This window comes from Staurois parvus, unplaced genomic scaffold, assembly GCF_062004578.1.
Source record: "Staurois parvus isolate SC_StPar_1 unplaced genomic scaffold, SC_StPar_1.0 ptg001014l, whole genome shotgun sequence".
Taxonomy (NCBI): Eukaryota; Metazoa; Chordata; class Amphibia; order Anura; family Ranidae; genus Staurois; species Staurois parvus.
In genome coordinates this window covers 84,407-110,411 of record NW_028318810.1, presented here as the reverse complement: position 1 = coordinate 110,411, position 26,005 = coordinate 84,407, and the positions used below count along the sequence as shown (strand labels likewise).

The following is a 26,005-nucleotide window of genomic DNA, read 5'->3' as shown; positions in this document are numbered from 1 at the left end:
TATTTAAATTAAAAAAAAAGAAGGATGGAGAAGGTGGATGTACTTGTAGTATGACAGGTATCAGAATGATGGAGAAGGTGGATGTACTTGTAGTATGACAGGTATCAGAATGATGGAGAAGGTGGATATACTTGTAGTATGGTCAGTTATCAGAATGATGGAGAAGGTGGATGTACTTGTAGTATGACAGGTATCAGAATTATGGAGAAGGTGGATATACTTGTAGTATGGTCAGGTATCAGAATGATGGATAAGGTGGATGTACTTGTAGTATGGTCAGGTATCAGAATGATGGAGAAGGTGGATGTACTTGTAGTATGGTCAAGTATCAGAATGATGGAGAAGGTGGACATACCTGTAGTATGAGCAGGTAGTTCTGTAGAATATGGAAGTACTTGTATTCTTACAGTTTGTATACGGAAAGTTTATCCCCTGTCAGCAGTAGAGAAGGACCCTTGCTCTCTGTGTGGAAGCAGTGGACTCTCTGCAGAGATATGACTTACTCCGCTACTAAATCAGAGCTAGAGCTCCCCATTCAGCAGGTATAATGAGATTTGCTGATTGTAGAGCTAAAGTTCTTACTCGGGAAGAGGTGTGTCCAGGGGCGGCAATAGGGGATCATGGGGCCCCTGTGTCCTTGCCCAAACTCAAAAAAGCCTATGAAAAAGGTACCAGGGGCATCTCATGGGGCCCCCTACTGAACCCGGGCCCTTGGTCAGTCTGCCCCTGGGTGTGTCAGACCTCTGCAAACAGACCACTGCTTCAATACAGACAGCAAGGTTTCTTCTCTGCAGCATGTTGGCAGGGGACAGGATTTTCTGTTCCGCCTGTCGTCTGCTTCCTAAATAAAATGAACTCTAAAACTTTGCACATCTTGCATTTTGATGTACCTGGAATGCATTTAGTAGATTTAAAAATGAAAGAAATGTAGAAATATGGGTTACAAACATTAGTATTTCAATCTCATGGTATATTTGGTATTTTCAGTGCCAGAAATTTCCAAGGTCAAACCATTTTACTTACGAGAATTTCTCAGTTTTGTTGTTTTTGTTATCAAACGACCAAAGATAGTGACTGTTACGGCAAATGAATTATAAAAAAAATAGTGGCTAACTTTCTGAAAGGGCCTCATTGGTGTACATATCTGTGGCCATGTACCTCTGTGTCAGATGGTTCCATGTTAAATGACTGACTTTCTTTTCATGGTCTCTGTCTCCCGCAGTTCAAGAGGATGTTGAACCGTGAGTTAACACACTTGTCTGAGATGAGCCGTTCCGGGAACCAGGTCTCAGAATATATTTCCAACACTTTTCTCGGTGAGTAACAATCTACGTTAAAAAAGAACTCCAGGCAAACCGCTTCGCTGCAAATTTTTTTTTTTTTTTTAAGGAATTGTAATTTTCAACCAGTCCTGTGAATGACACCAGAATAGTGACACCGCTATTCTGCTTTACAGCTAACTGGCTGGTTCTTGTCCTATGATCAGACAGGTGAGGCAGGAAGCTGAAAATATAGGGAGGTCATCTGTCTAGAGTTTGGCAAGATTATATAAATTACAGGACTGGCTGAACAGAATTACAACCACAGGCTAAACACTCTTCAAGTTTGTTACTATATAACTTCAATACCAGTGTTAAAGGATTATTATCATGGTTTGCATTTTCAGTAAATTATGGAGTTTCTGTTAGAAATCATTTTTGGTATGATTTTTACTTGCATGCTGTGGTCTATGATCATATACAGTACGTCCTTTTTGCTATGGCTTGTGCAACGTACTTTGCAGTCAGCATCCTTGTTGGGCAACTGAAAAATATTATTACAAAATAAATCCCAGTAAATGTTTTTGATGACATTTTTTCCATAGACTTGCTGAAATACACTATGGGGTTGCAGGGGTGGACTGACCACTTATGGGGCCCCCAGGCAATAGGGGATCAGGGGCCCCTGTGTCCTTGTCCACACTCAAAGTACACCCATAAAAGCCTATAAAAGGTACCAGGGGCATTTCATGGGGTCCCCTACTGACCCTGGGCCCTCGGACAGTGCCCGAGTGCTCGAATGGTCAGTCCGCCCCTGTGGGGTTTAAATACTAAAACTGGAGTGTGCATGATAGCGATCAGCTTCTAACTTCAGCTTGTTCAATTAAGCTTTGACAAAAACACCTGGATGCTGATTGGTTTCCATGCAGAACTGCACCAGATTTTGCCATCTTCAGTTTTAGTAAATCAACCCCAATAGGTCGTAAAGTGTATTACACATACCTATATGGCCAAAAGTACATGGATATGCCTCCAATTTATTACGTTTAAGTGCTTCCAATCAAAGGTAGTGTTAGACCGTTATAGGCAACTGTGTGCTTCAAACCATGTCTGAACAATTTTGGGGAATGATCCTTTTGGTTACAGAAGGACTGTGCCCCGTGCACACCAAGCCAGGTCCATCAAGACATTGTTTGGTGGGCAGGAACTTGAGTGGCCTACACAGAACGGTGAGGTCAACTCTACTTAACTGCCCTTTCTCTAGTAATTCTTATTAGTCTAAAAGCAGATCACAAGCACACCCATGCAGGGGTTAAGAGATCTCTTGACGATAACAGAGGGTACATAGACAACACAATAAACTTTAAGGGTCTTATGTAAGGCATTATTTGCAGGCCTTTGTATGGGCCAAAAATCTGGGTCAGTTGTCTAAACCACTATTTTGGCCTGTATGTCCCAACAAGAAAAGATGGGGAGAAACAGAGGGGTGAAGGGGAGGTTAGAGAGAAAACTGATAAGGATATGTACAGACATATACCCCTTGAATGAGGGTCCAGGAGCCCTATAAATAAAAAAAACGGGTAGGCTATAAATAACTCAGGCTAGAGCATTTCTGAAATGGAAAAGTGTAACCAGTATCCTATTCATGTGGTCTTTGACTTCTTGAAAATTGACTCTGAGTTTCCTCCAGGCTTTGGTTATTGTTATTTTCACAGCCAGGAACAAATAAGTATTGAATTTCTGTGGTTATGAGAAAGGTCCCGGAATGATATAATGTGGAAGAGCCATCATTGCATGTTTTGGGACTATTCTATGAAATGAAATGAAACATTCTGGACCAAAGTGCGTTCAGCTTCGGGCAGGACCACCAAATACTGTATGTAGTACATCCCCACGCTAGCCAAAACCTCTGAAGTGCATCTGTCACTATAATTCAAAATGGCTTGAGTTTCTCAAGTTGGAACCCAAGAACTGTCCATTTATATCCAAAGTGACAGTGCCATGCTCACCTGATCACAAGAGGAAGGATCGATAGGACAGGATTGATAGCCTTTGTTTGATAGCCTTTGTTTCCCCCTGATATAAGCTGATGGCAGGATTCTCTGGTCATACCTTCTTTTCCTCTCTATATGACATACAAATGTATGGACAGTTTGGGAAGAGAAAATTGAGTGACATTTCTCATGGCATTCAGATTGTTCCTATACATCAAACTGTTCCTAGGGGTAGATAAGTGTATGTAAGACCAAAACTTTTCCTTTTAAAAGCAGAATTAAACCTCCTCCCATTGTTTTTTTTTTTTTTTTTAATTGGGCCCGGGAGCCTTTAGCCATAATATGTTAGTATATTATGTCAGACTTATGCAGGCCATAGACGGGTCGAAAATCGTTCGATTTGGTCGGCCGTTTTTTCGGGATTTTGGCACATTTTTTTTTATTGAAGTTGGAAAAAAATCGGCCAGCAATGATGGGCAAATTGGCCGATCTTTTTACCGATAAAAAATCTGCGCATGAGCCGTGACCTGCAAGAAGAAGAAAAAGAAGAAAAATTCCAGTCCTCTATTATATTTGACATGAAGAAGTATTGCGGTTGCAACAATGTATCTATTTGTATCCGAATAAAAACATCTGTATCCAAAATGGATACAAATAGATACATTGTTGCAGCTGCAATACTTTTTCATGTCAAATAGTGGAGCTTTCTGCAGGGACAGAAGTAATTAAATGCCGGCCGTAGACGGGACGAAAATCGGCCGATTTTCTTTTTTACCGTTGGTGGTAATGTCGGCCTATTGAACGACCGATTTTTCATATTTTTTTTTTTGTAAAAGTCTGGTTTTCTATGGCCTGCATTACCCTCCAGTGCTGCACTGTCAGCACTCCTCTTGATCACAGGTGCTGCCATCTTCTCCAAGTTTTCCTTCTGGGTTCTGACTTTTCAACTGCTTGCTTGGCCGGGCCACATCATCATGACACAGAGCGGTGCTGTAAATGTATGCTGAGCTGCGCATGCATGACTCCGTGTACATAAATCCTGACAGGCAGGGAGAAGGGTTTATGGCAAAAGACACCAATAGGGTCTCTTGTCATAATTTTCCTACCTGTCAGTTTTGCAGATTTTTTTTTCTTTTTTTTGTGTTGGGTTTAATACCACTTTAAGTTTTGGATCAAGCAAAGAATGGTTAAAGAATAAGTCCACTATTGTTGAGAAAAAAGCATTTCCATCTGGGTGATCTATATACATTGCAGGGATTTTAACAAACATTGCTGCAGATTCCTACCTGCTGTTATTCTGAAGAATTAGCCGTTTGTTTGTCCATCACCATGTACTGAGTGAATCTGTATGGGAGTGGTATTATAATTATTAACTAGTTGCTGCACCTGCAGGGCTCTGAGGAAATTTTCAGGGTCTGCATCCCTTTTAGATGTGATTTCCATTTTGGGAATATCTCACCAAAAATGATATTTTTGCAGGGGATGTCAAAAATCTGCCTTGTATTTATGTGCAGACATCTGGGAAAATCAGTAAGGCAATCACTCAAGCAGGAAATGGACATTTTCAGGGGGCGTTCTGAACACCACTTGTGTACAAAACACTTCTGGGTAGCCATTTTGCATTTTACAGGAATATATAGCTCTGCAGATTTAAAAGAAGACATTTTTAATACCATTCAGTTACAATATGACTTGGGTTGCAATTGTGTATTCTAATTATATTTTTTTTTTGCTAATTTTATTCCCCACAAAAGTAGAGTTACTCTTAAAAGTTTGTCTAAAGCCTGAATTTTTTTTTTCTTAAATTTAGATAAAATGGAGAAATAGGGGTTGTGGGATGTCCAGCTTGACTGAATCAATGCACGGGGACAACTTCCTATTTACAGAAAAAAGATCCTGGACTGTTCTTTTTCTTGACTGCGGTCAGTCTTTATGGATCAGTAGCAAAAGCCCCTCTGAAAGTTAGTTTAGAGTGTTGCAAACTACATGCAGCGATATCTCCTCTTCCCTGTAGAAATACTCCCAGCTTCACAGCCTGCAGACACTACCAGCCCTTCTGGCTGCTCTGAAAATCTCTCAAGACAAGGATAAAGGGTTAGACACAGCGCTGTCCTTTGAAAGCTTGCTACATGTGCCTGTCTCTCCCCTGGGTGTGCTCATGTACTCACTCTTTCCTCCTTGCTCCCGCTACTTCCAGGCCTTGATCCTGTTCATGCTGTACTGCTGAATGGATCCTCCTGAGACAGCCCAAGCTCAGCCTGGAGGCCAACCCCCCTAGACCTAGGGGACCCCTCCCAGGCCACCGACCGCCTCCTCACCGCTCCATCTTCCATCCGACTCCCTTGCCAGCCTGGTTCTCCCATATTTATGGGTTGGTCTTGCCACTCTAACAGGGCCTCCAAACCCGGGATTGGTTAGACTCCCATAAACATGCAGATTTAGGTCTCCACCCCTTCCGACCCACTGACTTCTGGAAGCTTCCATGGTTCTCCAGAACCAGGTGGAGGCGATAGAGTCCCAACCTGTTAAGTCATCCAGCCTGACCTGCAGTAACCTGACCTAATTACAGACTCTCACAGGTACCATGAGTTATACACAACAAATTTACCTACACTAATCCTAGAAGCACACTAGAGGGTGCTACATCTATGTCAGGGAGATTTCCCTTTGCTTCCTCTTCCAGAGACCTAACTCTGGGGTGAGTATTGAGGAGTGCCCAGTACAACAGTTCATAGCACAAAATGGTCAAATTGAAATGTTTGTTGCACAAAGGCATCAGATGAAGCCAACGTGGTTCAGGGAAAATGCCTACCTCTTCTTCAGGGCTGAAACTGTGGGTATGAATGGACTTGCGTTGATACACAACTAAAAGACTAACCGCAAGGGTGCTCAACCTGTGGCTCGCAGGCCACATGTGGCCCCTGGGGCCCTCTGATGTGGCCCTGCACCTCAAACCAGGAAAGCGCACTTTTATTATATCCTGCGGGTTTGGTGCGCTTTCTGAAAGTGCACCACACCCACAAGATATAACAAAAGTTTATGGCAAAGCGCAACTAAGCTGCAGGTGCACTGCACCTGAAGTGCGGGTAAACCACAGTGCATCAGTGTGAAAGTAGTCTTATAGGGGGCTCAAAACAATAAGGGCCAGTTTACATTTGTGGTTTGGGGTGTGGTAAAACCCCACAGCTGGGACGTGTTTTACGACACACCCCCAACCACTGGTGTAGTGTCAGACGTTACAATGGCAACCCCAACCCATGCTTCAGGGGGCCTGTGTGGCCTTCCTGTCACATTCTGTTTTAGAGGGGAGGCATATACAGGAACAGATTCTCTCCATTTTCCTCCTGCAACCCCTGAAAGTCGGCTTCTCCTGTTTTTCTTCCTGCCAGCATTCGACAGCTGCAGGAAGAAAACGTTCATTAGGCTATTAAACATAAGAAATTCGGAATTCTGATCCATTTCATTTCATTGTGGCCCATGACCGGTTACCAAATCATTTACGTGGCCTTCGCTCTTCAAAAGGTTGAGCAGGGGTGACTTACAGTATGTAAGGGTTTGATCCAAGCTGTCAAACCCGGACACACGGCAGGCTTAGTATGTTTCAGAGACATGACAAGAAGTAAGAAAACAATTCTCCAAAGCAAGATTAAATCCCCTGTTGACAACTCTAAAATTTAGTATTTCCCATTACTTTCTCTACCGTGACAATGGTCTCCAGGAAAAGTAGAGAGGATGTATCTCTTGCATGGGCTGACAGCAATAAAAACCCTTCTTCAATAACACTTCCTCATGCTATTCAAAATTTACTTAAAAACTCTTGGCTTTTGCATACACATTAACAAAATACATTATTTCTCTGTCCTGTCCTTCTGCAAAAAAGTTGTCCCTTCCCCCTCCTCTTGCATTCTCCAGGCAGAATGAGACCCCAATATAGTTGTCATGGCAGGTGGGCAGTCATGGGTAGGGGCAGACTGACAGCTTATGGGGCCCCCAGGCAATAGGGGATCATGGAGCCCCTGTGTCCTTGCCCAAACTCAATAAACCTATGAAAAAGGTACCAGGGGCATCTCATGGGGCCCCCTACTGACCCCGGGCCCTCGGGTAGTGCCCAAGTTTCCAAATGGTCAGTCCGCCCCTGGTCAGTAGGCCGCACCCTACAGCATCTACCATAGGCTGAAATATGGGTTTTGGGGCGACTGACCCTTTATTAAAGTATCTCCTGGGCCTAGGCAGGAGTGCACAGAGACCTCTTTCCGTGATAACAGATTGATTGCATGCTGTGAGTTGGACCCAAGGACTTGTGATTCATGTTTCTCACGCACACAGAAAGTTTACAGTTTCAGACGGCAGCCCCATCATGTATTAATAATCCTCTGACGTGGGAATGATGCAGGACACACTACGGATTATTTATGTCTGTTGTTTTATGAATGTATATTTAGTTTTCCCTTAAAAAGTGCCAGCTGTGGGAAAATGGGGAGAGGCCTTTAGTTTCCTGTCTGCCGGGTGAGCTGTGAGTGGAGACATCTGGTGGATCAAGGCTGCTTCTCCTGGGATGTGATAGAGAGGACTTCCCTGCCGGTGTTAGCATTCTGCAGAATAATCTATGGCTGTCTTTCTTCCCTTATTTAACATGGAGGAAACATTGAAATAAACCTTGGGTCTCAGGAAAGCTCTGCTGCCTGCTATATCTACAACTCATGATATGTGACCAGAAGGTTGAGATAAAGGAATAAACAGAAGATTGAGGAATGTGGCCAACTTAGTATGTTTTACAGGGCGACTCCATATGACAATGTTATTTTAAATAATAATAACTGTCCGCCGGCCGTTGTTGCTTCATAACTTCTCATATTTTTTAAATCTCCCAATGTTACTTTACTAATAGCCCCTATGGGGAATCCTCTGTTATGTACACCTTTCTGGTTTTACCTACAAAATATTATCCCCTGCATAGGAATGTTGAGGTTGTATTTCTATTTCAGCTTTTCATTGAAATTTATTGTATCAGCAATACTCCCTCACGTTGATGTGCAGCGAGAGAAGGACTGCCTTTCACATTCCACTGTCCAGGAATGGTATGCGGCAATCGGCTCTTTCTGATCTTGTAGACCACAAGTATCAAACTGGTGGCCCTCCAGCTGTTGCCAAACTACAAGTCCCATGACGCATTGCAAGATTGACAGTTACAAGCATGACTCCCAAAGGCAGAGGCATGATGGGACTTGTAGTTTCGCAACAGCTGGAGGGCCACCAGTTTGATACTTGTGGTCTACAAGATCAGAAAGGGCTGTATGACACCCCTGTTGTAGACCATGTCACAACATTTAAATGGTCGGTAGATAGAATACGTATAGAGCTGGGATGAGTTCTGCTGCCACCCAAGGCAAAGATGATCATTTAGGAGTAGAAGCAGACCCTACAGTGGATAGAAAGTTAAATTGAAGAATGTACAGTCTATATAGTCAGTCAGGGCCTCAAATGTGCATTATACACACAAATTCCTGAAAGCAGGAGCAATTCAGATCTGCATTTTCACCTCCTGTAGGTGTTTGAGGAGGTGAAGGTGCAGCTTTCTAAAAGTAACCCTTTCAGATGTACTATGTTAGTCAATGTGGGTCCCTCAGATGCTTGCCTTTTTGTATGACCTTTTTTAGCATCCCATATGAATACCTAAATCCTGAATGATCTTAAATGCAAATCTATTGGCTTGCCCCAGTCCATCACATCTCTATTGCTGTCCCTACTGAACATTCGTCTGCTTTACAAACCAATCATATGATGGCAGAGGGCCAACTTAGATTGTTCTTGCATCTTTTGAATAATCCTATAGGTCCCCAGGGTAAGTAGCCTTGTTGCACAGCTGACGCTGACAAAGCCTGAATGTACAGAACAGATTTACATTTCCCCAGTTTGCCATTACGACTTCCTTGGAAGATTTTTTCACTTTTGATTGACATGTCTTTCGAAAATATCCTGTAAGCCACAAGAGGATTGACTGTCAGAGCTGGATCTGTTTAACGATTGCTCGCCACCCCTTCCCCACAGTACAATAGTGTGGAGTTGGGATTATCTTTACACAGTGTGGAGGGTTCTGTACATCAGTAATAGCCGTTAAACCATTTTAGTAACGTTTTGCTAGGTTACAGATACACAGTGGGATATTAGGTTTTATATTGCTGTGTAAACCGTGCAATCGCTTTCCCATAAGATACATGATCTGTGCCCAACCACATGTTCCAGGGCTGGTAAACCATCCATTTCACCATCCTTCCTGTAAGATGGCTATGTAGATGGGACACCTGTTCATCCTACAAGTTTAAATATGCAGTCTTCTCTCTCAATGGGCTAATAATTGCCTGCCCACCTGAGACACAGGACACAGAGGATTGCTCTGATAAAGCTACACAACATTTTACTATGAACATGGAACCGTTCCTTCTACGCTTTTTCATGTTTCTGACCTCTTTTATAACACTTGGAATATTCGCATTAGAAAATGGATGTAGAATCCTTAGAGAAAAGGCTGAGGCTGGAGGATCCAGAATTGGTATATATAAAATCTATTTTGGAGGCTTATGTAAGACACCATATCACTCGTGACAACTGGTCATACATTTACCTGCATCAAAGGACATAGTATGCTGCTGCATGGGGAATTCTTGATATACTTCTTCTATGGGCCAGAGACTTCAGTAAAATCAGAATATAAAAGAAAAGACTGTCCAGTACGGAATAATCTCCTAAATCCAGTTATAAGCATGCCTAATGCAAAACAAAGTGCTTCTGAGATGACTGTCATATAATATTTTTTTTCCAATAATAATTTGCTGGATTCTGGAGATCCATCAGTATTGGACCACCTTTACCTTGTATTCGAATACATTTGCTTTTATTTTAACCTTATGGGTTGTATGACTGAAGCTTCCACTATCCTTCTGTATCTATACAAGAACCACCATGATGTGTTAGTGCATCAAGCTGTTCGTGATTCTTGTTCTGTAACTTAGTTGTTTATGTGTTGCAGACAAACAGAACGAAGTGGAAATCCCATCCCCAACACAGAAGGAGCGAGAGAAGAAGAAGAAACAACAGACGATGTGCCAAATAAGTGGCGTCAAGAAGCTCACGCACAGCTCCAGCCTGACCAACTCTACGATACCTCGTTTCGGAGTCAAGACTGACCAGGAGGAGCCTCTTGGGAAGGTACAGAGATTGTGAATAGCTGTATGGTTAATGCTGAATGCATTTGAGATCTACCAGCGTTGAGTACTCTTTGAGTTTGTTTCAAGCCATCCTTTAGCAGATACAACTAAATCAGTTGCCCAATACCTGACCAATGGTATATTTTTCTGCATAGATAAATCACATACTGCATATTTTACTGAATGCAGACATGCCAATTTATGTTACTTGGTTGTGTATGCCCAGTTACATAAAAGGGATCGCAAAAAGCAGCACACTCTTTTCCATTAGAGGAAAACTACACTTTTTTTTAAATGGATGAATAGAGGTATAATTGCCATTCAAGCCATTTGGTAACTTTTTTTCAGTTTTTGAGTAAGTGGAGAGGGATTAGAATGCCTGTCTTGTTTTTATTGCTGTCTCTCAACTTGTCCTGTGAACCGTTATCACCGAGAGGGAAAGAAAATACCAAATTTTGGGTTGTCACCAGAACAGGGATAGAGGGGAAATATTTCAGCAGGAACACCTATTCTGGTCTCAACCTGGGATTCCTTCAGTTTGGAGGGATTTCCTCTTGCTTCCTGGGACAGTGAGGGTTATAACCCCCTGACAGGGGTTATAACCCTCCCCTACTCTAACCAAATTGGGGGAAAAGGTTTTGCCTTTAGTTCCACTTTAAATTTATTTAAAGTCTAAACTTTTTTTTTTTTTTTTTTTATTAAGTAGGGAACAGTTAAAGCAGAGCTCCACCTAAAAGGGGAAGTTCCACTTTAAGGACTGCTCCCCCCGCTCCCCATTAAGGATTGACACCTTTGGGGGGCGGGGGGAGCTGGTACCTGAATTTGACAGGCACCCACTCCCACTTCCGGTCCGATTGCCTAGGCGATCGGAAACAGAAGGTGTCCTCCCTCCCTCCCTGTAGTCTTTTGGGACACGAGACAGGTCCCAGAAGACTACAGGACCATTCATGAAGCGCAGCGCTTCTCGCGCATGCGCAGTGGGTACCCGGCTATGAAGCCATAAGCTATCGCAGCCGGGTGCCCACACTGAAGATGTCGGCCTCCTGGAATACAGGACGGCCGGTGAAATGAGCTGCGGGGGGGACACCACGAGACCGAGGGACAGATAAGTGGCTGTTTTTTGAAAAAAGCAGCTACAGTTTTTGTAGCTGCTGACTTTTATTTTTTCAAAAGGTGGAACTCCGCTTTAAGACCCCTATTATGTTTTCTTCTTTGTTGGCCCTTGGGGAGATTTCTCTTCATTTCATGTTCCAGATAAAGTAAGAAGTAAGAGGAGATCGTTCCAAAGTGAGAGGATATCCTCTCTTAGACGGCTGTCTCTAGAACAAAGCTGCCCCCGGAAGATTTCCCACACCTCCTGTTCGTGCGATAATTAAAAAAATTGGGATTTTTTCATCACTTTCTGTACTGGAAACAAAGGCCACCAGGACCTTTGGAAGTGAGTCTCCCAACGGGGACACAGACAGCAATACAACTTGACAGAGCTTCTAACTCTTCCAAATTTTTATACAAACTAAAGAGAGGTTTGGCTTTACATACATGCTTTTATATTGATCTGTACATTCTAATCTGCAGCCGACTTTGACAACCCTAGAAAAATATGTGGACACCTAGCCACCACATGGGCCAGTTGAGGTGGCTGCTTCAGACGGCACTTGTGGAGGTATGGTGGGGAAGCAACAGTAAAGCCAGAGTGTCCATACCATCTTTAGTCAAGTAGGATATTTGGCGCACTCCTAGATGGAGTAAGGAGGTAGATGCGGCATACATTGGTATGTACAAGCACAGGTGCGGGCTGACCATTTGGAAACTCGGGCACTGCCCGAGGGCCCCATGAGATGCCCCTGGTACCTTTTTCATGGGCTTTTTTTAGTTTGGGCAAGGACACAGGGGCCCCATGATCCCCTATTGCCCAGGGGCCCCATGAGTTGTCAGTCCACCCCTGTACAAGCATATAATCAATGGTGATGGAATTAGGGAAAATAAATCAGGAACAATATACTGTAATAAATATACAAATAAAATGTCCTTAGAAACCGTCCTATAGGTAATTCTGATGCACCATGGAGCGGAGGCAGCCGGCCAATAACTAGCTAGAGAGGCCCTGTGGAAGATCCAGAAGAAAGAGGCGGCACCCTCTAAGTGCAGTATGAAAGCTTTTTAATGGATAAAAAGTGAAGTAATACAGGCCGCTCACAAAGCATAAGTAGGTTTGCACTTGTAAATGAATAAGCGTCCACTGTAGTGAAGGAGTGTGATGCCTCTGGATGGATGGTGGTCACCGGCATCTGGCGGTGGTGCTGGTGGCTTCCAACACATCCTCCTAGTTCCGGGATTCCCTCACTTGAGACGTCACTGCCGGTCACGTTGGCTCGCGCTCGGAGCATGCGTTCTCCCTCATCAAGCCATAAGGACACCATCTTGATGTGGGGCATTTGTACTCTCAGCGAGGGGAGGAGTAAGGGAGGAATAAATGACCCACAGCAAGAGGGCTATCATTAAGTGCAGAAATGGATAATTAAAGGATAAAAAACATGTGATAAAATATAATAAAACTAAGTAAGAGAAAAGATGTATATCGCAAATGTTAATACACGGAAATGACCTTAAGCACTATATCCATGTGTGAGAACAAATACATATGAAAACTACAATAAGGGTTCATAGCATTATACGGAGTGCAAGAAATATTGAAAATATATATAAAACAACAGATAATTAAATACTGAAAAGTAATATGAGCAGAGCATTGGAATAATATGTCAAAACTAGTATTAAGCAGCAAAATCAAAATAAAGAATAAAAATGCAGATAAGGATAAATTCGGGAAGATAGTAAAAATTGTTCAGTATGCTGGTTCAGATTAATAACCAAATCAAGGATAAATGAATGGATGGAACATGATGATATACAATTAAAAAATAAGGAGAAATTCAGGCTAATAATAAAAATTAAAAGGGAGGGATCAGGGGTGGACTGACCATTTGGAAACTCGGGCACTGCCCGAAGGCCCGGGGTCAGTAGGGGGCCCCATGAGATGCCCCTGGTACCTTTTTCATAGGCTTTTTGGAGTTTGGGCAAGGACACAGGGGCCCCATGATCCCCTTTTGCCCGAGGGCCCCATGAGTTGTCAGTCCGCCCCTGGGAGGGATACATTCATGATAATAATAAAAAATTAAAAGGGATGGATAAATTCAGGATAATAAAAATTGTTCAGCATGCTGGTTCAGATTGGTAACCGAATCAAGGATAAATTAATGGATGGAACACTATGATATTCATCTTTTAATTATATATCATGTTCCATCCTTTCATTTATGACAGCTGTGCAGCAGCCAAGCCTCTTCAGTGATGGGGAGCCTGTTAACCCTTTGAGGACCAAGGGACGTATTTGTCCCATGTTTTTAATTGTGTGTATCATCTGATTAAGAACTTAAAACTTTTTTTTTTTTTTTTTTTATTGGTTTGAGTCAAAATATTAGTTCTTATCAACAAACAACAAATTGATCTAGTTTTTTGCCAATTATTTCATAAAATGGCTTAGTTACAGCAACTGAAGTGTACGAACTTTAAAAACAAAAAAATTGATTCTTTTGGCGTTCCAAAATCTTACGGTCCTCAAAGGGTTAACAGTGCCGGATCTATATCACAGAGATGCTGGCCAATGCACTGTGTGGCCGGCACAGTGGTTGTGTAGGAAACTTGCTAGGTAATGCGTGGGGGTGCACACATGGGTCAACATTTATATTTGCCAGAACACCAGGGATTATTACATACCTGACAAAAGGGGTTCTGCGTGACTCTCTATCCTTTGTTATGTAATCATTCTTCAGTAAGATTTTGGGATGCCATTTGATGATCCGTGGTGTGTTGGCAAATATGTATGTTGATCTATGACATCTCCGGTTTCCAGCTGGCTGCAGCACCCACTACCTCTGAGCCCATTCCAGGAACATGTGTGATGGGAAGATGGACATCATCATTTGCGCATGTACACACACACACACACACACGCACGCGCGCGCACGCGTAGTGAACAGTTTGCAGGGAGACCTCAGAAATGGCCGCCTCAGGCAGTATTCCCCCTCCTCATCAGGGCTTTGGCATCAAACCTATTTGTATAGCCAAAAGTATGTGGATCTGTTTCATATTTTTGGGTTGGAAGCAGTGAGCGTGTAGAATCCCCTGCACTTGTAATCACCTACCTGTCGCTGGTGGGCCACTCCTTCTGCACTTACTGGCTATACTGGATATGGACTGCCCACTCTGTGCTTTATGCACAGTTTTATTCACCCCATGGTGAAAGTGCAGTTCTTTATCAATAGGTTGTTTGTTACTGAGCTCCGCTATTTTTCTTCTAATGATAAAATGTGGCATTTGCAGTGTGTTGGGATGCAAACTCTACCGCGTAGTAACCATAAAAATTGTTGTGCCGCCTCTCCCAAAAACTACTTTAAATAATTAATAAATGAATGAACTCCCTACTACTTAAAGAGTCCCCACAAATGTGTTATAATGCCCCGTGGGCTGGCAATTATATCCCCCCTCCCCAGTGACTAAATCCTAAATAAACCAATAAGTAAATACAAGGTGCTTAAATGACAATAGTGCTAAAAATAGCACATATACAATGCCATAAACTGAGTATACAGTGAAATTGTCTAAAACTATATATATATATATATATATGTCCCAATAATGTTCAAACATATAAAAGTTCCAAAACAATTTGAAAGTTCCAAAAAAAAAAAATCCCAAAGAAACCCCCATCCGCATCCGGTGTGAATATTAAGTGATACAGTAGTAAGCAGGGGCGGACTGACAACTCATGGGGCCCCCTGGGCAATAGGGGATCATGTGGGCCCCTGTGTCCTTGCCCAAACTCCAAAAAGCCTATGAAAAAGGTACGAGGGGCATCTCATGGGGCCCCCTACTGACCCCGGGCCCTCGGACAGTGCCCGAGTTTCCAAATGGTCAGTCCGCCCCTGGTAGTAAGTCTTCTTATCCATAGCAATTCTCTGTGCGCAGTGCTCCAATTAGTGCTCCCCCTCCAGAGCCCCACTCACCACAGATAACTGACCACCTGGAATGGTAGATCAAATATCGCATGAGATGTTGCAGCGCTCTCCTGCAGGAAAGTTGGCCGTCTGTGTGGTCTTGATACCTCTATACGCTGATGACAGACTCCATAGTGGAAACACTTCTAGATCAATCGTTTGCGACAAAACTCCTCCAGAACCTCCACAGTACTCCACCACCGGAAAAACATCAAAGGGAAACTTCCATAGCGTAACACCGTATTTATTAGGTACAAAATGTTTAAAATTGCACTGACATAAAAACCATGTGTATGGCACTTTAATTCCCAGCAAAAAGCAATTCCTTCTCAGGGGAAAAGTGTAGCCCTATCAAGCCCCACCCTACATGTTTCGTCATATGACGTCATCAGGATTGTAGTGTTGTGGTTGAACTAGGATTGGCATGCTTGTACATGGGAGTGATTTATGACTTATCTGTCAGTTTGTGAAATGGTACAGTGCTGATATGTCAACGTCAGGACTGGGCTAGTCTGAGCTGATGGCCGTAACATAAAACTTATAAAGCATGGACCTCACATTTTATGATTTGTCTCCCTGTAGGAGTAATTTCATCAACCAGTTAAGTCTTTACCTTTCTCTGTATGTTCCAGGAATTGGATAATCTAAACAAGTGGGGCCTTAATATCTTCAGAGTAGCGGAATATTCCAATAACCGTCCGCTGAGCTGTATAATGTACACCATATTCCAGGTAAGTAGCATCCTCGGACCTCACTAAGGTGTGTTAGAGAAATCCATAAACGGGAAGTTCATTACTAAACCATCGTGAGCCTCATTTATGAAGGTTTCTGAATTACTGTGTGTTACTTATGGTGACCGGGCCATTTTACCTGACTACGGTCAGTGGCACAGACAGTTTTTATTTCAGCCACTTTGATAAATTCCTTTGTGTACAATATAATTTCTTAATTTTCTGTAATGCCCACACTAGGGGTCAAGACACTGGAGACTTAAAGTGTTAAAAAACAGTACAGTCAGTATATACAGTAAAGCATGCTTGTTATACTCACTATGGAACCTAAGGGGATAATCCTCCGCATTGTGTAAAAAGGCAATTTCATCCTGTCTTCTCTGATGGTCCCCTTCTTCCACAGTCCTTAATCCATCTGCTGATAGAACAGTCTTGGGGGCAAGCTGCACATGCTCAGTTTGGTGTGTATTGCTAGAGAGGTTTTTTTTCTTGTGAGAGTGCATCAGCACAGGGCCAATCAGTGTTGTCCAAACAGAGGTCAGGGGTTCTGCATCCACATAGGACAGTCAGGGGAGGATGCTAACTCCTCCGACAAGCTTCAAAGTGGTTGTAAAGGCTGAAGGTTTTTTACCTTCATGCATTCTATACATGAAGGTAAAAAAAACCTTCTGTGTGCAGCAGTGCCCCCAGACCCCTCAATACTTACCTGAGCCTCATCGCGATCCAGTGATGTGAATGACAGCCTCGGCTGTCCCGGGTCTCTGCCTCCTCATTGGCTGAGACAGCAGGCGTCAATTACAGACAATCAGCCAATGAGGAGAAATAGGGGCAGGGCAAAGCCGCAGCTCCATGTGTGAATGGACACATGGAGTAGCGGGTGCCCCCATAGCAAGCTGATTGCTGTGGGGGCACCTGGCAGATAGGAGGAGCCAGGAGAGTCTGCGGGGTACCGTAGAAGAGGAGGATCCAGGCTGCTTTGTGCACAGCACACAACAGGTAAGTATAGACATGTTTATTGTTTTACAAAAAAAAAATCGCTTTACCCAGTGCTGTGCTGGACTCCGATAGAAGTCACAAAACTGCTATATACTGCTGATGAGTAAAGGTCTTTAGCAGTTTATAATTACTAAAATAATTGCATTTTCATGTTCTTTGTACTGTGGGAGATCAGATATAGTGAATGCGGGGTCCAGGAAGACCAGATATAGTGAATGCAGGGTCCGGGGAGACCAGATATAGTGAATGCAGGGTCCAGGGAGACGGGATATAGTGAATGCAGGGTCCAGGGAGACCATATATAGCGAATGCAGGGTCCGGGGAGACCAGATATAGTGAATGCAGGGTCCGGGAAGACCAGATATAGTGAATGCAGGGTCTGGGAAGACCGGATATAACGAATGCAGGGTCCGGGGAGACCATATATAGCGAATGCAGGGTCCGGGGAGACCGGATATAGGGAATGCAGGGTCCGGGGAGACCGGATATAGGGAATGCAGGGTCCGGGGAGACCGGATATAGGGAATGCAGGGTCCGGGGAGACCGGATATAGGGAATGCAGGGTCCGGGGAGACCGGATATAGGGAATGCAGGGTCCGGGGAGACCGGATATAGGGAATGCAGGGTCCTGGGGAGAGCGGATATAGCGAATGCAGGGTCCTGGGGAGAGCGGATATAGCGAATGCAGGGTCCGGGGAGAGCGGATATAGCGAATGCAGGGTCCCGGGGAGAGCGGATATAGCGAATGCAGGGTCCCGGGGAGAGCGGATATAGCGAATGCAGGGTCCCGGGGAGAGCGGATATAGCGAATGCAGGGTCCCGGGGAGAGCGGATATAGCGAATGCAGGGTCCCAGGGCGAGCGGATATAGCGAATGCAGGGTCCCGGGGCGAGCGGATATAGCGAATGCAGGGTCCCGGGGCGAGCGGATATAGCGAATGCAGGGTCCCGGGGAGAGCGGATATAGCGACTGCAGGGTCCCGGGGCGAGCGGATATAGCGAATGCAGGGTCCGGGGAGAGCGGATATAGCGAATGCAGGGTCCGGGGAGAGCGGATATAGCGAATGCAGGGTCCGGGGAGAGCGGATATAGCGAATGCAGGGTCTCGGGTTTTGTGACACTTTAAGAGAAAATAAGCCTGGATGAAGGAAATTAAAAAAGGGGTGTAGATGACGGGTTCATTTCACAAATTGAGGGTTTGTGAAAAGAAATTCACAGAAAAGCGGCTACATTATGAACAGAATGCGATACTCAGAAAAATTTCCAAAAAATTATGCTTTATTTCACATTAATAATTGACATATGGGCAATCGCCCTGGTTTACCATCACCTCAGTATTTTTTGGCTACTGGATGGAAGCCATATATTGGGTGATACAGTAATTTATTTTGGAACCTCTAAAATCTACCTTTTACATTTCAAAAATTGCCTGCTAATAATAATTGAAACCGGTGTATGAAAGTCCCCGCACCTGTACAGAGTTTCAGATATTTGTGTACATTTTCAGGTTCTTGTTCTGGACCTGTCGAATCCTTGAACCAGCTTGATGACTGTAGGGGTCACAAACCATTTTTTTTTTTCGCACACTTGTATAGAAAAGCTGACACAGGTCAGATAATGTTATGAATGGGCAGTGTAAGGAGAAAAGGCCTTTGCATTGCCTCATCTATAAGAGAGAGATTACAAATGTCTGTATTGCTGCACAACAGTCAATCTAAATTTAAAGGACAACTCCAGTTTTAGTACAACTCCTCCTCTCCCCCCTCAGTGTAGTCCACATACCCAAGGCCTCATGCATGCGGGGCAAACAGCTCCTGAATGTCTTTCTCCTGGCAGGAAATAAGCAGCATCAAAAACGCACCTAAAGCTGCTATTTTGTAAACGCGTTTAGCCATGTCTAGTGCTTGGGTCTTAATTCAATCAATTGGCCAGAATAATATTTTTTTTTTTTCTGCCACAACGCTGCTGCTCCTAAATATGCTGGCAGCGGGATTTGTTTCTGCCTCTAAATGCCTGTAAATGCCTACAGTATGCGTGCATGGACACACAGGCTAACATTGAGGGGTGTTTAACCACTTCCAGCCCGGACACTTTCACCCCCTTCCAGTCCAGGCCAATTTCCAGCTTTCAGTGTTATCACACTTTGTATGACAATTGCGCGGTCATGCAACACTGTACCCATATGAATTTTTTAGCATTTTTTTGAGACAGATAAAACTTTATTTTGGTGGTATTTATTCACCACTGGGATTTTTATTTTTCTGTTATATAAATGAAAAAGTCCAAACATTTTGAAAAAAAGTGTTTTTCTTATAAAATTTAGCAAATAATCTTTCTTCGTAAATCTTGGCCAAAATGTATTCAATTATCTTTTTAGTAAAAAAAAAAAATAACCCAAATGAGTTTATAACCAAGAATTCTAATTTTTCAAAACATTTTTTTACATTTTTATTTTTTTTATATTATTTGTTTTTTGTTTTTTTTTTAACATAATGTCACCCTAGCAGTACAATGTCACCATAGTGACACTGTACTACTTGTGGGGGGTGATGAAGATTTTTTTTCTTTTTTTACACTGATTGCTTTTACACCCATAAAGGCTGTAAAAGCAATCATTTCTCCTCTTTGGCTGTATTCTTGCAGCTATTGAGAAATGCTGTGCGAGCTGTGATTGGTCACAGCTTGTCACATGGTACAAGGCTGTTGTGAATAACCTTGTACCATGTGACCTCTGTGATCATTCACAGATTTCACAAGTAGTAAGCAATGATGTCAGAAGTGACATCTTGCTTACTTGGCCAATCAGTGATCACATAAATAGGGACTTCGCACAGAGGTCTTGTACAGCGATCGGTCCTCTGGACACAGCGGGCACTGGACCACGGTACCACACGCTCCCAGGGAGCACGCACAGGCAGGGAATGCAGGAGAACGTTTATAAACGGCCACATGCTCCTGCACTGCTCCCGTCCGGCCGTTTATGTAGATGGGCCAGATGGGAAGTGGTTAAACACAGGAAAAAAAGTTAAATACTCCTAAAAGTGGCTTTTCAAGGCCCAATGTGCATTAGGCCTAAATACTTACCTTCAGGTCTGCTCTGGGGGTCTTCACTCTGCGGTCCTGCCTGGTGCTACACATCCTTTACAAAAAGAAAGTCCCAGCTGGGCTTGTGTCAACTGTACATGTGTGCCGCTGCCTCATTCATTGCCATGGATGGGTCTATACGCCTCTCTAGGAGGATGACCCCAGCCATGAGAATGAGTGAGTCTGCAGCACGCATGCATAGGGCCAGGCCAGGGCTTTTTTTTGCAAACAATGGCTAGGCAGGGCCACACAGTAAAGATCCTGGTAGTAAGGCTGAAGATATGTATTTTGCTCTGAGGGTTATGATGAGAGTGGAGGGGAGCTATAAAGGACAATTTCAATAAAAGTGAAGTTGCTCTTAAAACTATTGGTGCTGATTTTGTCATTTTCCAGGGCAGACCCCACAGCACTTATAGAGACAATGTCACCTTGTGTTCAGTGCCTGCTGATAGTCCATCCTTCCCAGCAAGTTATTCTCACCCATCTTCACTTCTTGCCACTGTGTCAGAGCCCTCAAGCCAACCATACATGGATCATGTGATCCATGTATGCCCCCCCTCCCCCCATCAATCTATCAATTGACTTCTGTACAGCCTTGTTAGGGTTTTTTTTTTTCCAAAAGCTCAGTGCTGCCGGTGAAGGAGAACACAATAGCAGAGCGGGAAATCGGCACATATGTTTTTCTCTTAACCCAACTGGTTGAAAGAAAAAGTAAAACATTTGGCCTGCTTAGTCTTTTTCTCTAACCAGGCAGGGCTTCTGAGTATGGGAGAACATGCGCCCTCCTCCATGTGACAGTGATCAAGGCTGAGTGGCCAGTTGCTAGGCCTGAACACTGTGGGACATCGGAGTTTACCCTGGGCTGACTCCTGAAGCGAAGAGGTGACAAGTGTGACTGGGTCAGGGGCGGACTGACCATTTGGAAACTCGGACACTGCCCAAGGGCCCAGGGTCAGTAGGGGGCCCCATGAGATGCCCCTGGTACCTTTTTCATAGGCTTTTTTGAGTTTAGGCAAGGACACAGGGGCCCCATGATCTCCTATTGCCCAGGGGCCTCATGAGTTGTCAGTCTGCCCCTGGACTAGGTGAATGTACCTTGCTAGGTAGGGTGAGCTATCAAGATGTCCTGAATTATATATATATGTATATGTGTGTGCGAAGGGTAATTATAAATGAAGGCTACATTTTTTGAGCTTATTTCTGATATATATATTTACAGACCTAAACAGCTAAAACTTGGTTGGCCCTGAATTATTTAATGTGTGTGAAGGTGGGCATACATAGTCAATGAGTGGCCCTCTCGGCACCACTCCACCTGATGATCTGAAAAATTGAAGTAGCCAGGCGGATCTGCCAATCAGCTGCATCACTGTTCTGAAAAGTGCAGGTTGTCGGAATACAGCAGCGTACAGTAGAAATTCATCCATCCATTATTTACCGAGGATGGGGGAAATTTATACATTTTTTTTTTTTTTTTTGCTCAGCCTTTGGGTTCAAGTAAGAGAAATCTAAGGGTTCATGTACACTGCAGCTGATAAACTGACATTCAGGAGCTGTTCAGCGTTTTTTTTCAGCTGCCCCTGAACTCTCCCTAAAGTTTTCCTATGTGTCCATGTACACATCTTCGTTTACAGTCGTTTACAGGCAGTTGAGTTTACAGTCGTGTTTTTTTAATGCACCAAACTTGCGTTCAGGAGTAGATTTTACCGGCATTTCAAATGCCAAATGCTTGTAAATGCGGTTAACCGCGTTCATAAGAGTTTGCGTTTAGAAGCGTTTAACTGTTCCATGTCCAGATGCTGTCCAGAACCTTTTTCATCATCAGAAATGCATGCAAAGCGTCTTCCATATATTCAAATGGACCCGGTACACCAGCACAGTCAGTTCCTGGTTTGGCGTGAAGGAAAAAATGGTAGAACGTGCCGCATTATGCTCATGATGGGATCCATAGTGAATACAACCAGAAATGACCGGTCATCTCAACACATACTGCTCTCTCTGCTTCTGCTCTCTCTATTTCTCTCAAAATGTCTGAAATAGTAAGTTTTTTACTGTTTTTCAGGGCATTTGGGAAGGTCTGAGGTTATCTATTAAACACAAACGCTCATAAACGCGGTGTGCAAACATGGCTAAACTGACGTTTTTTAACCTACGTTTTCCAGCAGTCAGCTTCCATCATTCAGAAGAGTTTTATAAACGCCCCGTGTACATGAACCCTAAGAATATTTGGCCACCCTTAACGTGATTGTGACTACTGAAGTAAACTGAGACTTCATAATATCTCTTCTTTTTTTTTCAGGAGAGAGAGCTTTGTAAGACCTTCAAGATTCCCGTGGACACGTTAATCACTTACTTGATGACCCTAGAAGACCATTACCATGCGGATGTGGCCTACCACAACAGCTTGCATGCCGCCGATGTCACACAGTCCACACATGTCCTCCTCTCCACGCCGGCATTAGATGTAAGATGATGCTAAGCAGAGTGACGTTTTCTATGTACCAGTGTATTACATGTATGTGCTTGGGGTCTAACCCCTTCTTCAGAACAGAATAAAAAGGTTTGGCTGGAGTTGAGCTTTAACCAAGACCAGGTTGCCTGACTAAATTAGAAATCACACATTCCGTTGTAGTTGTCGTCGTCATCACGATTATTTATGAAGTGTAACAGTGACAATTTTTGGTGTGTAATATGTTGCAGTGATCATCTGTAGTAGCTTAGCTTAGTTTCAGGGACGGATCCCGTTCCTCAGAGCTACTGACCAGCCTGTATGAAGGTCAAGCTGTAAATTACCATGGCTAGATGCCTTGGTAGCAGAGCTCCACCTCCTCTACTTGTTATAGGGCGAGGAGTTGAAGGGGGTTATTTAAAGTGCAATACTTGGTAATTTCTATAAACGCACATATATATATATATATATATATATATATATACACATACATACATACATGCACTAAAAGTGAAAGCGAATAAAAAATTATATATACATGAATGCATCATTTGCAAATGGAAATGAATAAAAATAAATATAAAAATTATCATAGTAATAATACTGCCAACTCCTCACCCTATAACAAGTAGAGGAGGAAGTAGAGAACTGACAGTTGGAACACCTTGCTTGCCGTTGTGGCCATCGTCATTATCAAATGCTTTTTAGATACATGCTTCATCTGTGAGTATGTTTTTACCTTTTATACCTTTCAATAAACCTTGGATAATGCACTAGGTGTGTGAGCCACCTGTTTATTCTCTATCTAGTGGCTGATCTCCCCTTCTGAGGAGGGCTGGACCCCTGAAGCATTTCCTTTGGTTGTCTCTGTCCTGGCTCCCCTGGCTTCCCTTTTGGCTGTGCATTTCCTGAGCCGCTGGAGAGTACATACGATACCCCCCCCCCCCCTTACATCAGGGCCCCCATCAGAGCACCCACTTACATCAGAAGAGCAGACCACAGTTAATCTCTGCTGACCTGAATTCTCAATCCGTGCACATTGAGGTTACATTATAGACTCTAGATAGGGTCTGGATAAAATCTTGTAGCTGGACAGAAGTGGCCCACAGGTCATAGTTTGGAAACCCCACTAGAAGATACACAGTAACATAGCTGCTTATGGAATTCCCCATTGGACTCCATGCATAGGATTTTTCTTGTTTCTTTTCAGAAAGTAAAAGATAAACTAAAGAGCCCGCACCCTCAGCCCAAAATGGAGAAATACATTTTTGTTGCAATTGCTCTTGAATGTCACACACCAAGTAATTTTTCCTAAACCCTTTAGGTTCATAGTACTTTTTCTGCTTATAATGGTATTGTAGGGCTGATTGTATTTACTTCTACGTAATTCTTTTTTCTGTGTATATATAAGGGCTGCGTTGTAACATCGGCCCTTTGAATAAGATGTACCATGAGATTACCCATAAAAAAGCCATTTAAAAAAGTATATGTCAAGGCTGGAGCTGCAACTATAGAGGTAAAATATATCTAACACCCCATCCTTCCACTGCAATAGCCAATCAAAGAAGCATAGTTACATAGTTAGTCTGGCTGAAAAAAGACAAAAGTCCATCCAGTTCAACCATAAAAAAAAAAAGTTATAATCCTACACCCACAGTTGATCCAGAGGAAGGCAAAAAAAACCAGCAGGGAAACAAATTCCTTTCTGATCCCCCGAGAGGCAATCGGATATTCCCTGGATCAACTTTACCTATAAATGTTAGTATCCAGTTATATTCTGTGTATCTAGAAAAGAATTCAGGACTTTTTTAAAGCAATCCACTGAGCTGGCCAGAACCAACTCTTGAGGGAGTCTATTCCACATTTTCAGTTCTCACTGTGAAGAAACCTTTCCGTGTTTGGAGATTACATTTCTTTTCCTCCAGACGTAAAGAGTGCCCCCTTGTCCTCTGTGATGACCTCAGGGTGAATAGCTCTACACCGAGTTCACTATATGAACCACTGATGTATTTATACATGGAGATCATATCCCCCCCCCCCCTTATGTATTATACATGGTGATCATATCCCCCCCTTATGTATTTATACATGGAGATCATATCCCCCCCTTATGTATTATACATGGTGATCATATCCCCCCTTATGTATTATACATGGTGATCATATCCCCCTTATGTATTATACATGGTGATCATATCCCCCCTTATGTATTATACGTGGAGATCATATCCCTCCTTATGTATTATACATGGAGATCATATCCCCCCTTATGTATCATACATGGAGATCATATCCCCCCTTATGTATTATACATGGAGATCATATCCCCCCCCTTATGTATTATACATGGAGATCATATCCCCTCTTATGTATTATACATGGAGATCATATCCCCCCTTATGTATTATACGTGGAGATCATATCCCTCCTTATGTATTATACATGGTGATCATATTCCCCCTTATGTATCATACATGGAGATCATATCCCCCCTTATGTATTATACATGGAGATCATATCCCCCCCCTTATGTATTATACATGGAGATCATATCCCCCCTTATGTATTATACATGGTGATCATATCCCCCTTATGTATTATACATGGTGATCATATCCCCCCTTATGTATTATACGTGGAGATCATATCCCTCCTTATGTATTATACATGGTGATCATATTCCCTCTTATGTATCATACATGGAGATCATATCCCCCCTTATGTATTATACATGGAGATCATATCCCCCCTTATGTATTATACATGGAGATCATATCCCCCCTTATGTATTATACATGGAGATCATATCCCCCTTATGTATTATACATGGAGATCATATCCCCCTTATGTATTATACATGGAGATCATATCCCCCCTTATGTATTATACATGGAGATCATATCCCCCCTTATGTATTATACATGGTGATCATATCCCCCCCTTATGTATTTATACATGGAGATCATATCCCCCCCTTATGTATTATACATGGTGATCATATCCCCCCTTATGTATTATACATGGAGATCATATCCCCCTTATGTATTATACATGGTGATCATATCCCCCCTTATGTATTATACGTGGAGATCATATCCCTCCTTATGTATTATACATGGTGATCATATCCCCCCTTATGTATTATACATGGAGATCATATCCCCCTTATGTATTATACATGGAGATCATATCCCCCCTTATGTATTATACATGGAGATCATATCCCCCCTT

General features: G+C 43.0%; 1 protein-coding gene across 4 annotated transcripts in view; it reads left to right on the top strand.

Annotated features, from left to right (window-relative positions):
• The window catches only part of PDE4A (phosphodiesterase 4A), a 490,104-nt gene that overhangs the window by 430,142 nt on the left and 33,957 nt on the right, over positions 1-26,005 (top strand). For all 4 annotated transcript variants that reach the window (XM_089657626.1, XM_089657627.1, XM_089657628.1 and 1 more), the window contains 4 exons: positions 1,223-1,316; positions 10,281-10,459; positions 16,148-16,246; positions 22,625-22,789. In XM_089657626.1, coding sequence (XP_089513752.1) covers positions 1,223-1,316; positions 10,281-10,459; positions 16,148-16,246; positions 22,625-22,789 — 537 coding nt within the window. The remainder of the gene's footprint in view (positions 1-1,222; positions 1,317-10,280; positions 10,460-16,147; positions 16,247-22,624; positions 22,790-26,005) is intronic.